The sequence below is a fragment of the Narcine bancroftii genome, chromosome 3 (assembly GCF_036971445.1).
Source record: "Narcine bancroftii isolate sNarBan1 chromosome 3, sNarBan1.hap1, whole genome shotgun sequence".
Taxonomy (NCBI): Eukaryota; Metazoa; Chordata; class Chondrichthyes; order Torpediniformes; family Narcinidae; genus Narcine; species Narcine bancroftii.
This window is the reverse complement of record NC_091471.1, coordinates 332,956,455-332,971,073: the sequence shown is the minus strand read 5'-3', so window position 1 is coordinate 332,971,073 and position 14,619 is coordinate 332,956,455. Positions and strand designations below refer to the sequence as shown.

Here is a 14,619-nt window from a genome sequence, read left to right as displayed (position 1 = left end):
CACTGCCCTGCCTGTCATCTCCACTACCTATTCTGGGTTACTATGAAAAGATCCTACCTGGAGTTGGTCATTCCACAACAATAGTCACTGCACTTGAATCCCCATCACCCTGGTCACAACCTCTTCTAACTGCTACCTTTGGAAAGAAAGTACAGAAGCCATCCCGATTGGTCACTGTCCTAAGTGGTCCCATCCTGGCCAGTCACCAGCACTGCCGTTACTTCCTCAACTCTTGTCTAGCGCACGATGAGCATTGAGGGCTGAGTTGGCCGGAAATGTTCAGACCGCCCCCTTTTCCCTCACCGTCCCCTTGGATCTTTCCACCACCCCCAGGGGGAGGCTATCGTCCACTTTAGAAATCACTTTAAACCTCATGTTTATTACCTCTTTCTACATGGTAATATCATGTACACAATTGAAATTGTTTTATCAAAGGGCCTGTGTGGTTGCAGCAAATAAGAATTTTGATGCGTCTGTACATGGTACTGATGTGTATGACAATAAACTCTTTATCAGTACAGGTCAATCAGCGGATATTACAATCGCAATTGCCTTTCAAAGGGATGAAGAGACTGTGGGAGGCCACAAAAAATGACAAATAAATGCTTTTGGGCTCTGTTTTATTAAGAAGTAGGTGGTGGGGTAAATCATCCCTGTTGCCCCAAGGTGGGATGTGACCAGGTGGTGGGAGCTGGCATCCAGTGCTCTGTACTCCCCGTAGATTTTCTGTCAAGACCTTCATTGCTGAGAGCTTCAATGATGACCACGTTCTCTTGTTTTCAGGAAAATCAAGGACATCCACCTCACTGAGCTGTACATCGAAATGTGGTGAGCATTTCAGTACCAGATTTAGAAAGTGACGAGATTACATTGGATCGCAGGGTTGAAATGAAGTTTATCCTGCAGAAAGGACATTAAACCCATCTTGCCTGACTCGGCCGAACATGGGAAATTGGAGCAAAAGCAGGAGGAAGCCGACTCCACAATATAATACTGGTTCATCTTCTCTCTGAATACCTATTCTCCCTCTCCTCTTGCCACTCGATGCCCTTTATGTACAGAAACCTCTCTCCCTCCTTCTGAAATAATTTGGCTCCCGCAGCCCCATGAGGTGGCAAACTTCACGGGATCACTACATTCCTGATGTTTCAGGTCACAGACCTTTATCTGAATGCTTCAGTGTCTGGACTGAAACATGGGCTCTAGGTCTCTCTCTCTTTCTCTCTCTCTCTCTCTCTCTCTCTCTCTCTCTCTCTCCCCACCGATGCTGCCTTACCTGCTGAGTGTTTCCGGCATTTTCTGTTTTTATTTCTCATTTCCTGCACCACCACTTATTTTTTTGCCGTCTGTTCCCTTCTGAACAACCTCCAGGACCGTTTGTCTTTCACAATGAACACTTGTAGTTGTGTACTGTGGACGGGTGAAAGTGATACATGAGAACTAGATGTCTTGGGGAGGCCCCGTAGCTGGTCTTTGCTTTTTTTTACACATTCTGATGAACTCTACAAGCCCAGAGATTTTTGTTTCCATCAGTTTGTGAAGATTTATGAGGATATTTCCAGGACTCAGGGGGGTCTGAGCTATAGGGAGTGAACTTTATACCTTAGAGCACAGGGTGATCTCACAGCGATGTACATAAGAGGAACAGATCAGGTGAATGCAGAGAGCTTTTTGCCCAGAGTAGGGGAATTGGTAACCAGAGTTTTAAGATGAGGGGAAGAGATTCAACAGGATCCTGAGGGGTAACTTTTTTTTTACACAGAGTGTGTTGGGCATATGGAATGGGCTGCCGGAGAAGGTGGTTGAGGCAGGGGCTATTGCAGTGCTGTCCTAGACACCCCACCATTGGATCGCTGTCACTCTTGAGGAACCTGCCACTCACCTCACACTGGGTTCAATTCCAGCTGCTATTGGCCTGACCAGCTGATTAACATCCTTCTGCAGCATAACTAACCCTGTTCAATAACAACATGTAACAACTAACTGTCCCTTCTCACTCCAACAAACTCTCTGTAGAGCTCGTCGAAAGAACCAAAGACTTGTTGATCCAAACCAAGGCTTTTATTAGCAAAAGACCGGAGCTCTTCACAGGTGGCCGACCAGTCCGGAATGATCCGACCTGGCTAGGGACACAACCCTTTAAGGCCCAAACAATAGGTGTGGCTTAGCTCTCAGCCAATCGCTGTAAGCACAGTCTAGATACAGTAACTATATACACTATGTACATTGGTGATAGATCTGTACTATCACATTCACCCCTTCTTGGAGAATTGACCCGGGAAAAAAAAACAAAAACGAGGGAGAGAATGAAAAGGAAGGGGTAGGTCAAGGACTGTAGCGGTCAGGGGGTCTGACCATCCGGCGTGACCGCCGTGGTGCCGGGATTGGGGTCGCTGGAGTGGTGTCACCAGCGGGCTCATCGGGTGCGACTGCTCCGTCACTCAATTCCCCAGTCGTTTTGTCGGCAGGGTGGCCCGAGTCATTGGGGTGCTGTTGGTCCTTCTGTTGCGGCACGGGGCCTGGAGCATAAGGAGTTGGGGGGTTTGCTGGGTCTACCGCGTCCTGAGCTAGGTCCCGCACCGAAACAGTGTCCTCCCGACCGTCTGGGAACTCCACGTATGCGTAATGTGGGTTCGCGTGGAGTAGAGTCACTCGGTCGACCAAGGGGTCGTTCTTTGAGTGCCGGACGTGGCGTCGCAAATGGACGGGGCCAGGGACGGTGAGCCATGCCGGTACAGTGGTTCCCGATTCGGATTTCCTCGGGAAAAGGAACATCCTTTCGTGGGGGGTGGCATTTGTTGCAGTACATAGGAGGGAGCGGATGGAGTGTAAGGCGCTAGCGAGAACCTCCTGCCAGTAAGAGGTGGGGAGACCTTTAGACCGGAGAGCCAGTGTAACCGCTCTCCATATGGTGGCATTCTCCCTCTCGACCTGGCCATTACCGCGTGGGTTATAGCTCGTGGTCCTGCTTGTGATCGGTGGTCGGGCCCTGGCGGTCGTCAGCGATGGACGCTAGGGTGAGCACCTGGTTGGCCGCGGGGGTGGCTGCGGCGGTGGTAGCGTCGGCCCCGGAGGTGTCTGTGGCGGCGGCAGCAGCGGCGGTAGCGTCGGCCCCGGAGGTGTCCGTGGCGGCGGCAGCAGCGGCGGTAGCGTCGGCCCCGGAGGTGTCCGTGGCGGCGGCAGCAGCGGCGGTAGCGTCGGCCCCGGAGGTGTCCGTGGCGGCGGCAGCAGCGGCGGTAGCGTCGGCCCCGGGGGTGTCCGTGGCGGCGGCAGCAGCGGCGGGTAGCGTCGGCCCCGGGGGTGGCTGTGGCGGCGGCAGCAGCGGCGGTAGTGTCAAGTGTTCCGCACGGGGGCGAGAGGCAGGCCATCACCATGGTTGCGACGGTGGGTTGCCCCTTCCGGGTTCGGCGTCTCCGTGACGTCAGGCGTTGCCGTGCAGGGGAGCCCTCGCTCTCATTGGACGAGAGCTCTGGGGAAGAAGAGTTTGAATGGGATAGTGGCGGTTGAGCTTCACACGAGGCACTGTGTTTGCTGGCGGCCATTTTAGACCTACAGACTGCAGCAAAGTGGCCCTTTTTAAGGCACTTCTGGCACCTGGCTTTTCTTGCTGGGCACTGGGACCTGCTGTGCTTGTCCCTCCCGCAGAAATAACATTTCGGGTTCGCACGGGGCAGGGTAGCAGCAGCCGACAGGCCGTCAGGGGTAGGGTAGAAGGGCACTTTACTCACATCAGAACGAGGGGTCCAGTCCCTAGAGAGCTCGGTGGACTTTAAGGCTGCATCCTCCATTGTGATTGCAATCCGGGCCACGTCCTCTAGTTTTTCTACCCCTTGTTCGAGCAAACGCAGCCTCACTTCGTTGGATCGGAGCCCGGCCACATAGGCATCCCGGACGAGATCATTTGTGATCTCGGCAGCAGTTTTGTCCACACAGTTACAGTCCTTGCCCAATGCCTTCAATACTTGTAAATATGCCCTGCTGGACTCACCGGGCTGTTGTTTCCTCGACGCAAGCATGAGCCGGGCATGAACTCTGTTCACCGGTTGATCATACAGTTCCTTCAGTACCTTTATGGCTGCGGTGTAAGTGGTCTCATCCTGGATGTTCTCGTAGACTCTCAAGGACACCATAGACAGCAATGCTGTTAGACGCTGGTTATCCTCCTCCACCTGAATGAATCTCAGGAAGTTTTCAAAGTTCAGCAGCCAGAACTTAAAGGCTTTGAAGGCTGTAGCTGACTGTGGGTCGATATCAAGTTTTTCTGGCCGAGTTAAACGCTCCATCCCTTTCAAAAAAAATTCTTTTTGCTAATAAAATTGTAGAGCTCGTCGAAAGAACCAAAGACTTGTTGATCCAAACCAAGGCTTTTATTAGCAAAAGACCGGAGCTCTTCACAGGTGGCCGTCCAGTCCGGAATGATCCGACCTGGCTAGGGACACAACCCTTTAAGGCCCAAACAATAGGTGTGGCTTAGCTCTCAGCCAATCGCTGTAAGCACAGTCTAGATACAGTAACTATATACACTATGTACATTGGTGATAGATCTGTACTATCACACTCTCACCATCAACTAACTAACCCTTCTCGTTAAAAGCTAACTGATCTTCTGAACTAACCTTCCCCTCTAACTCTCCTTGCTACCAACAACTAATTCTCATCACTAACAACTAACTAACCTTCCTAACTAAATAACTAATACTCTTCACTCATAATTCACTAATCTTCCTAACTAAATAATTAACTAACCTCTTCACCAACAGCTAACTAATCAACAAACCTTCCTCACTAACAATTGTGTAACTATTACGAACCAAGCGTAACAAGCAGGATTAGGCCATGAACCAGACACTGTTTAATTTTAAAACACTAATTTTATTTCTAATTCTTTGTGGTGGTACACCACCGGCCTACTGCAGGGGGCAATCTCTGTACCTGCAGGAGTACCACCGGCCTACTGTCCCCTTTACTCTCCTGCAGGTGCAGGGGGAATCCTTTGACCTGCAGGAGAGTGAAGGGTACAGGACTACACCTGGCCGGCTGTCAATCAGTCAACCTGAATAGATCAAGCCCCAGCCGGTCGGGTGTCAATCACCCTCTGGAATATAAGCCTGCGCCGGCCTCCGAAATCTCTCTCAGAGTTACTGCAGCTACAGCCAGTCTGGCTCTGTGGAAGCCTTTGTGGATTAAATTGTGGTGCACTGTTAGACAGAATCAGACACACACAAGTAATTTCACTCTTAAACTATCGCCTTAACTTTTAAACTATCCTAAACACTAAATCTATACCCAGCTATGCGCAGGTGTCTTTTGTGTGTGTGTGTGTGTGTGTGTGTGTGTGTGTGTGTGTGTGTGTGTGTGTGTGTGTGTGTGTGTGTGTGTGTGTGTGTGTGTGTGTGTGTGTGTGTGTGTGTGTGTGTGTGTGTGTGTGTGTGTGTGTGCGTGCGCGCGCAAACCATTACAGTCTAGGCCAAAATCTAGAAAGTTACTTCAAAGTTTAGCCTCTCAATTTCTGTGTTGAAGCAAAGGCCTTTGAAATTTGATGCCCAGAATTAATGATGAACTGATGGGACGACTAACTGGTCTGAGGCTGCTACAGACTAACAAATTCTCTTTGCATTGCCTTTGAAGAAATGTCCATCCACATGAGCTCCAGGTTCTTTTGTAGGCACGACTCGAACTGGGCCGCCTCCATGAAGCTTCCAAGACCCTGGCTCTGGTCTCTCCAAGTAACTTCACTGCTGGTCACACTTGAAATGAAGCAGACTCTCCAAGTCACCTCCACTGTTAGTCATAATCAAAATGAAGCACTTTACTTCCCAAAAAGACCCTCCTGGCAGAAAAGCCCCAGTCATTCCCAGAACATGCTTTGTTCTGAATTCCACAGAAATGGCTGGCCACAAGAGCTGATTCACAAAGTTGCTTTCTCTCCAGCTGTCAGCATGGTTCTCCCTTTGCAAAATCACAGTGTATTTGCAAACGTATCGCATTATGGAACAGACTGACAAACCTTCCCTCAGTTCTCCCAAAGTATTGAATTATCACTGGGCTGTGACTTGTGTTGGGCTTGTGTGAAATGTTAAATGTTAACTGTGACCATTCAGTCCCTCCTGCCTATACTATCCCTTACCGTGATAATTCCATTATACTAAAATGGGAGCTCGTAATATAACTAACTGACTAACACCCCACCTCTGGATGACTGGCTCTGATCCTGTCCTTGTCCATTGGATCAGATGTATTCTATGCACACATGATGCTTCTGGTGGAGAAAGTGGCAAAGCCTCAAGGTGGGGTTTGGGGTATCTGACAGGGTATCTCCATGGCAGCCTGTGCTGGCCAAATGGGCTATAGTTTCCTTCTGAGCAGTAACAGTGCTGACAATGCTCCCTGGTTCTGGTGAGCTCCCTCACCCTGGTCCCACAGGAGCTCCCTCACCCTCATCCCACAGGAGCTCTCTCACCTTGGTCCCACAGGAGCTCCTCACCCTCATCCCACAGGAACTCTCTCACCCTGGTCCCATGAACTCCCTCACCCTCATCCCACAGGAGCTCTCTCACCCTGGTCCAACAGGAGCTCCCTCACCCTGGTCCCACAGGAACTCCCTCACCCTGGTCCCACAGGACCTCCCTCACACTGTCCGCATGGGAGCTCCCTCACAACCGTGGGTGCTCCCTCAGGAGTGGCACTGCAGAACCTCTGATGCGTTGCCCGAGGAGGTGGTGCACTGTTACAGGGAAACTGATTTTCAAGGCTCGTGGACTCTTCTGTGTATAATGTTCTGGTTGTGTTCAGGGATCTGGATGACGATGATCCTGGAAATCTCCGTTTGGCTGAAATCCACGGAATCCACGGGCTGAAGAGGTAATGGGATTGCCTTCCCCTTTCTACGTGGTGGTGTGTTGGGACCGAGCTGGGTGGGGGGTGAGAGAAAACACTGGAGCAGCTGAATTTTACTCCCTCCAACTAAAACTCAAACAGAGACACATCTCATTTTCTGTAGGCCTCAACATTGGGTTTCAATGTCCTTCAATCCCACAACTGGCCCTGGTTTCTGAGCAAGAAATTAATTTTAACATCACAAATAATGTACAACTCAGAAGGAGGCCATTCATCCCATTATTATTTCTACTTGTGGAATTTCTGAACCTTATCCAACTCCCAGCACTGGGTCCACACCCATAGGAACTTAAAACCTAAAGCATAGAAACAGGCCCTTTGGCCCATCTCATCTATACTGAACTATTATTTTGCTTAGTCCCATTGACCGACTTCCAGACCATAGGCTTTCATTCCCTCCCATCTACATACTGATTTCAAAATTGAGTTTTGCATTCACCACTTCAGCTGGCAGCTCATTCCATGCCCCCACCACTCTCTGTGTGAAGAAGTTCCCTTTAAATATTTCACCTTTCACCCTTAACCCATGTCCTTTAGCACTTGTCTTACCTAACCTCAGTGGGAAAAAGGCTACCCAATCCACACCCTCCATAATTTTGTAAACCTCTACCAAATCTCCCCTCATTCTCCGACTCGCCAGAGAATAAAGTCCTAACCCATTTAACCTTTCCCTGTAATTCAGTTCCTAAAGTCCGGGCATCATCCTATTAAATCTTCTCTGTATTCTTTCAATCTTATTGATATGTTTCCTGTAGTTTGGTGACCGAAACTGCATACAATACTCCAAATTTGGCCTCACCAATGTCTTATACAACTTTAATATAATGTCCCAACTCCTGTACTCAATACTTTGAGTATTAAACTGCCAAAAGCTCTCTTTATAACCCTGTCTAACTGTGATGCCACTTTAAGGGAATTATGTCTCTGTATTCCGAGATCCCTCTGTCCTACCACACAGCCCAGTGCCTGACCTACCTCATGAGTCATGGCTTTTCAAAAATATATCGCTGTACAAGTTAAATGTTATGGGATCTCTGCCTCTTCTAGCCTTTTTGATAGTGAGTTCCACACCCCACCAATTGCGTAGGGACATCTTTCCCCAATCCGCACTTGGAGAATTGGCCATCAATGGTCGCACAGCAGAGGGAAAGGTAATAAGCGGCAAAGGTTTCAGGAAAGTTTCGCTGGAATGTCACTGGATCTGGAGTGCTTGAGTTACAAGGATAGGCTGGGACCATTTCCTTGGAGCAGAGAAGACTGTGGGGGGAGGGGGAGGGTATTTATAGAGGTTTATATGAGGGGCATGGATATGGTCTTTATCCCAGGGAAGAGACTAACCAAGAGGGCAAAGATTTTAAAGAGGATGGAAAGTTTTTTCCACAGAATGTGGTGGGAGTTTGGAATGAGGTGGAGGAGGGAAAGTAGCAACATTCAATGAATATTTAGACAAGTACAAGCATAAAGAAAGGGTTCAGAGGGACCTAGGAGAAATTCAGGCAAACTTGGTCAGCATAGGCAGGTTGGGCCAAAGGGCCTGCTTCCATGCAGTGAAACTCACTGATTCCATCTCGCCTTATCCTTCTCCACTCACTTTAAACCCCTGCCTCCTGATCCTTCTGCAACACAAAAAGGATTCTTCTTTTTAACATGATTTTTATCTACCTCAACTAAGGCCCCCAGTTGCCCTCCCTGAACCAAGAGAAGCAACCCCATCTTCTCCAGCTTTTCCTCATTGCTGTAATTTTCTGGTCTTGAAGCATCTTTTGGTTGAATGATCAAACCCCACCTGCCTTGCTGGGACTTTGGTTTGATTTACAGCAAACATAAAAGAAGGATTCTAAAGGTGACAAAGTGGAGCAGCTGGAAGAGTGGCTGCTTCACTACTCCCATGACCCCGGTTCAGTCCTGACCTCCATTCTGTCCATGTGAAGTTTCCACTCATCTCCAGATCAACAATCCCCGCCAGACTCCCCCACTCTGTCTCCAGATTGAGACTCTCCCAGTCTGTCTCCAGATCAACACTCTCCCCCAGATTCCCCCAGCCTGTCTCCAGATTAACATTCTCCCCCAGACTTCCCCACTCCATCTCCAGATCAAGACTCTCCCACTCCGTCTCCAGATCAACACTCTCCCCCAAACTCTCCCAGTCTGTCTCCAGATCAACACTCTCCCCCAGATTCCCCCAGCCCATCTTCAGATCAACACTCTCCCCCAGACTCCTCCACTCCGGCTCCAGTTCAACACTCCCCCAGACTTCCACACTCCATCTCCAGTTCAACACTCCCCCAGAGTTCCACACTCCATCTCCAGTTCAACACTCCCCAGACTTCCCCACTCCGTCTCCAGTTTAACACTCCCCCAGACTCCCCCAATCCATCTCCAGTTTGACTCTCCCCCAGACTCCCCTAGTCTGTCTCCAGTTTGACCCTCCCCCGGCCTCTCCTAGTCCATCTCCAGATCGACACTCCCTTCATTCCTCTGTTTTCGCTCACTAGTTTGACATTCTCTTCTCTCTCTAGTTCCACACACCCTACACTCTCCATTCCCATTAATCTATCCGATTTCATTCCCAGGTTCCTCCAACCCCCAACATTAATCCAGCTGATTTTGGATTTCCTACACTGATGTTTACAAACTTCCTCAATTTTGATCCAACAGTTCTGATCCAAAACCTACATACTCCTATTCTGGGCAAAGATTATCTGAATTACTTTGTCGAATGTGCTCCTCATATTAGAGCCCAATGGTGCCTATATTCATCCTTTTGATCTTGAACCCTTCCTGAGACCTGACACATTGGCCCAACGAACTCATCCTCCCTCCCTTTCCCAATACTGATCCAACACGTCCGTCTCTCTACTTCCCAACTGCGTGACTTTACCTCGTTATCCCCAATCCAGTTTCCCTCTGTACCTGCCTCTCATGGAGAACCTTCCAATCCCTAGACACAGCATGACTCTCACCATTCACAGTGAGGGGCTGAGCCTCTAGCCTGGGCCGCTTGGCACAACTCCCTGCTCAGCATCTGATGCCAACTATGATTCATGTTGCAGGCTCTTCAAAGATGTGAAAAAAGTGGCTCGCAAACTCGAACAGGATGACTTTCTGGGGAACGTGGTCATTAAACTGCAGGTGAGACTGCTGGCCCATCAACGCCAAGTCCTAAATGGCTTAAAAAAAAAACTGCTCCAGTCCTTATAGCAAAAGTGGCCCCGCTGCACCTGGGTTGGCTTGCAGGATTTTGTTGTGGGAATATGGAAGGGGCGGTATTGCATTTCCAAGTCAGGATGGATTGGATCTTGCTCATGATGCCCTACTGTCCTGGTCTATCGTTCCCATTGAGCTCAGTGAGAGAATTGGAAGATGCTATTGAGAAAGTGTGGGTGCCCTGCAGGATTGGTGTGGTGAAGCCTGCTTGAGGTGTTGGATGGTGCACTTGTTCATCATTGTTAAGCTGTGTTTATTTGTTTCATTGATAAGGACTCTTTCCAACTGTGTACAATTGTACACAGTCAATACCTCGTTTGAGGTAATAGCAGAACTACCTGTCTGTTCCACAGGTGGGAGCACAGTCTTAAATTATTACTAGCAATCCAGAAATCCGATTCCAAACCCAATGTCACTACAATGGAATTTCCAATATGTATACATTCAGTCCATTTAATTTTGCATTGCCAGTAAGTGGTAATTCTGCCTGGCCCACAGGAAAAAGAATCTCAGGATTGTAGGTGATGTCATGCATGTACTCTGACAAGAAATCTGAATCTGATAACCAGATAATTGCTAAATCCCACCCATTTCACCAATTCTGCCATCTTGACTGTGACTCCAGACCGATGCGTGTGGTTGTCACTGAATGCCCCCACCGTTGACGGAGGCCTGGGGTTCAAACACAGCAAAGGCTTGTCCAGCCCAGTGAACTTTGAAACCTTCTGCTCTTGATGACCTGGGGCCTGGTGTCTGACTTGGAAGACCTGTCCCGTGGCACATCAAACAACAGACTGCTACAGCTGTACTGCCAGAATCGCAACCCACGGGCAATGTGCTGAGCGTCTCCACTTGAAGGACACTGATGGAGATGCGGAGAGGCTTCATGGGATCAGGGGCTTAAGGGGGGAGCGATCACATCATGAGCAAGGTCCAACCCATTCTGACTTGGAAAAACAATACCCCCCCTTCCATATTCCTCCAACAAAATCCTGCGAGCAAACCCAGGTGCAGCGGGGTCGCCTTTGCTAAAAGGACTGGAGCAGTTCAGTGCATCTCTCCATAAAAAAGGTGCTATGGCACATACCAGATGGTGAGTCAGTGGTTGAATGGCAGGCCGCACTGTATTTTCAGTGGCGTCGGACCCACCTGTGGTGGCATCAGAAGGTGGGGGTGGTGGGGGTGTGTGCGGGTGGCAGTGACGTCGGGACCAGGTGGGGGGGATGAGCGGGTAGTAGCTGCAACATTGTGACCGGAGGAGGGATGGGGGGTTGAGAGAGGGGGTTGAGAGAGGGGGTGTGGAGAGGTTGTGGGGGTAGGGGGTTGGGGGGTGGTGGGGAAGGTGTGGAGGGGGCCGGGCAATGATGGCGTTGGATGATGATGGGGTTGGGACAGGGGAGGGTGAACAGTGGCAGCTGTGATGTTGGGACTGGGGTGGGGTGGGGTGAGTGGTGGAAGAGAGGATTGGGGGGGTGGCGGAGGGGCGGATGGTGATGGCATTGGACGGTGATGGTGTCAGGACCGGGGAGGAGGAGCAGGCGGCAGTGGCGTTGGACTAGTGTATGCGATGGGGAAGGGGAGCCTGCCACTTTTGAAAGATGTGGTCAGTGGAAGCATTTGATCCCCTGCACTACCCTAGCTACCCCACTGCATGGGATAGAAGGAGAATGTGAATGGTCAAGGATGTGGTAAATGGACTATTATGTGGAAAATTAGAAGTCGACCAAAGGTCGTGTATTTTTAAATGGCAAGATATTAAACAGAGGGTTCTGGGTGAGTTTGTACACAGCTGACAGCTAATATGCAGATTTGTATGTGATGTATATAAATGACTTGCCAAAGAATGCGAGTTCATAAGTAGGTTAATCAGTTATAATTGGGTGGCACAGGTTTCATGTGCTGTATTGATAAATTAAACGGAACAGGAGCTGTGGTGGGGTGGGGGCAGAGTGTCTGTGGGTGATGGAGAGATGCTTTCGATTCCCAGCGCTCTGTGTTTTGCAGGATCTGCCCTACACTCCTGAAGATAAATGGTATTCTCTGGAGCCTTGCACCGAGACCTACCCGGATCGAGGGAAATGTCACCTCCATCTGAAGCTTATCCACCAGAAGGTACAGATGCCGCGGGCCCGGGGAGAGGCAATGGTTCTCACATGATATGGGAGCTCCACGGATGCAGTGCTTGTCCGAGGGTGAGGGGGGTGCTCTGTCCACTGGAGGCTTAGGGTTAGGGGAGGTCCTTCTCTACACCAGGGGCTGCAGCAGGATTCACCCCATGTTCTTCTTCACAGAGGGACACCACCCTAAGCAAACAGGAGCCAGTGTTCCGAATCCACCAGGGACTGCTGCAGCGGTTCGTACAGTTTGAAATGCTGAAGAAACAGGTACATACCCTTGGGTGGTGGGGGTGGGGGAAGGGGGTGGGTCCGTTGGGACATGGGCATAGAGGGAAGAGTGGAAGGGAAGTTTTGTGAGGGAGGTATGATCAGATGAGGGGAGCAATGCTGTAATTGGGTGTGGAGGTGGTAATTTTTCAGGTTCTCTACCCCGCAGTCGCACGTCTTTCCAATCAAAGATAACCATGCATTTATTGTCGTATACATTGTACAATGTACATGAGCACTGACATTCCTGGGTGTTGAGGGGTACAGAGATAATTCAGCACTGAGGTGATTGTGGTGAAAAGCAGAGCTGGCTCGAGAGATGAATGTGGTGCGCTGTTAGACCGAATCAGACACACACAAGGTAAAGACTGTACAACAGGCTTTAATCCACAAAGACTTCCACAGAGCCAGGCTCTGAGTGAGGCCTCGGGAGGCCGGCGCAGGCTTATATCCTGGAGGGTGATTGACACCCGACCAGGTGGGGCTTGATCCATTCAGGCCGGCCAAGTGTCCTGTCCCCTTACACTCCTGCAGGTACAGAGGTTGCCCCTTGCAGTAGGCCGGTGATGTACCACCACAATGAACAAACTTGATTCTAATGTTCCAATGTAACCCAGGACACCGTCCAAAGAGTTGACTGGATCCTGGGTTAAGCAGTGCCACTAAGAAATATCTGGGGTGTCATTTTTAGCACCTCCAGAAGGATTAAAGTTTTATTAACACCTTCACCATTATTGGGACAGAAGGTGAATCACATTTTTCATGGGATTGATAAACCTGCTTCTTTGATAACTCCTCATTTTCAAACTGTTAGTCTGTTCTCAAGCCTGACCATTAACATCAATAAACTGCAAATGTTGGAAATCTGGAAAAAAAAACCCCAGAGATTGTTGGAATTGCACAGCAGGTCGGGCAGCAACTGTGGGGAGCAAGACTAAGTAAATGTTTTGGGTCAAGGACCCTCCATTGGAACTGGCCACCCTGCTGAACCATCGACCTCAGTCCTTCCCAATTAAGTCGCAGCCCTTCCCCTCCCCCCCCACCCCCACCTACCCAGTTCCCAATCATTCCCTACACCTGATAACCCAGAGTTCAGATTTACTGGCAGAGTACGTACATGACATCACATACAACCCCGAGATTCTTTCTCCTGCTGTTGCAGCAGAATCTATGGGAAACTAACCGGGCCTTTGAGTTGGGTAACAGGTTCAAGGATGCTCACACATACACATTTCTAATAGGTACACTAACCGGTTTTCCCATCAAATTGGCCTTGGGTGTTCTTGTACATTTCACTGGTACACATTTCCGAATAAACAACATTGCAGCTCTCTCCAGCACACCCACCAATGATGGCACAAGGATTAAATACCTGAGGAGCATTCCAGAAACCCAAACCAATAATCCAAAGGTTCGCGTTCAGGCAGCTGTGAAATTTGCATCCTGGAATATTCAGAGGAAAAGGAAATGATGGACACAAAGCCTCAGCGGGAAGCCGTGCTCGACGCCACAGTAACTGGGAAGGGGCCACAAATGGTGGCCTTTCCGGAGATGCTCAGATCCTGGAAATAAATAAGTAATCAGGAGGGAGGGAAGGACAAAGAGGCTGTCTCAGCCTCTTCCCACCCTCCCCCCCACACACCCGGAAGTACGAGGCCCAGATTCTCAGTGATCACATGATAGCCTCGTCCTCAGTGAAATTTCCACTCATCATTACCTCTTGCCCCTCTGGTCCTCCTATTTTTGTTCCCTATGCCACAACCATCCTTGGATTCTCCTACCCTCCCCCCAGCCTGCCGCCGCCACTTTGCTGGCCTACGTGTGTCCCTATTTATCACCCACCGGCAGCTGTTCCCATCTTACCCCTTCCTTTCTTCCATTTTTCTCTATCTGTCCAGCATTGATTGGCGTAGTGGTTAGTGCCAGCGATCAGGACCAGGATTCGAATCCCACGCTGTCTGTAAGGAGTTTGTATGTTCTCCCTGGGGTTCCTCCGGGGGCTCCAGGTTCCTCCCACTAGGGGTGTTGGTTAATTGGGTGTAATTGGGCCACATGGGCTTGTGGACCAGAATGGCCTGTTACCATGCTATACGTCAAAATTTAAATTTAAATCCCTTGCCCCTCCAATCCA

At 49.7% G+C, this 14,619-nt stretch overlaps 1 protein-coding gene across 1 annotated transcript in view; it reads left to right on the top strand.

The window, feature by feature from the left end:
- unc13d (unc-13 homolog D (C. elegans)) overlaps nucleotides 1–14,619 on the top strand; it is a 147,178-nt gene that overhangs the window by 39,251 nt on the left and 93,308 nt on the right. Inside the window, exons 8-12 of the mRNA XM_069923281.1 lie at nucleotides 784–828; nucleotides 6,793–6,861; nucleotides 9,951–10,029; nucleotides 12,109–12,216; nucleotides 12,396–12,488. Of these exons, the coding sequence (XP_069779382.1) occupies nucleotides 784–828; nucleotides 6,793–6,861; nucleotides 9,951–10,029; nucleotides 12,109–12,216; nucleotides 12,396–12,488 (394 nt within the window). The remainder of the gene's footprint in view (nucleotides 1–783; nucleotides 829–6,792; nucleotides 6,862–9,950; nucleotides 10,030–12,108; nucleotides 12,217–12,395; nucleotides 12,489–14,619) is intronic.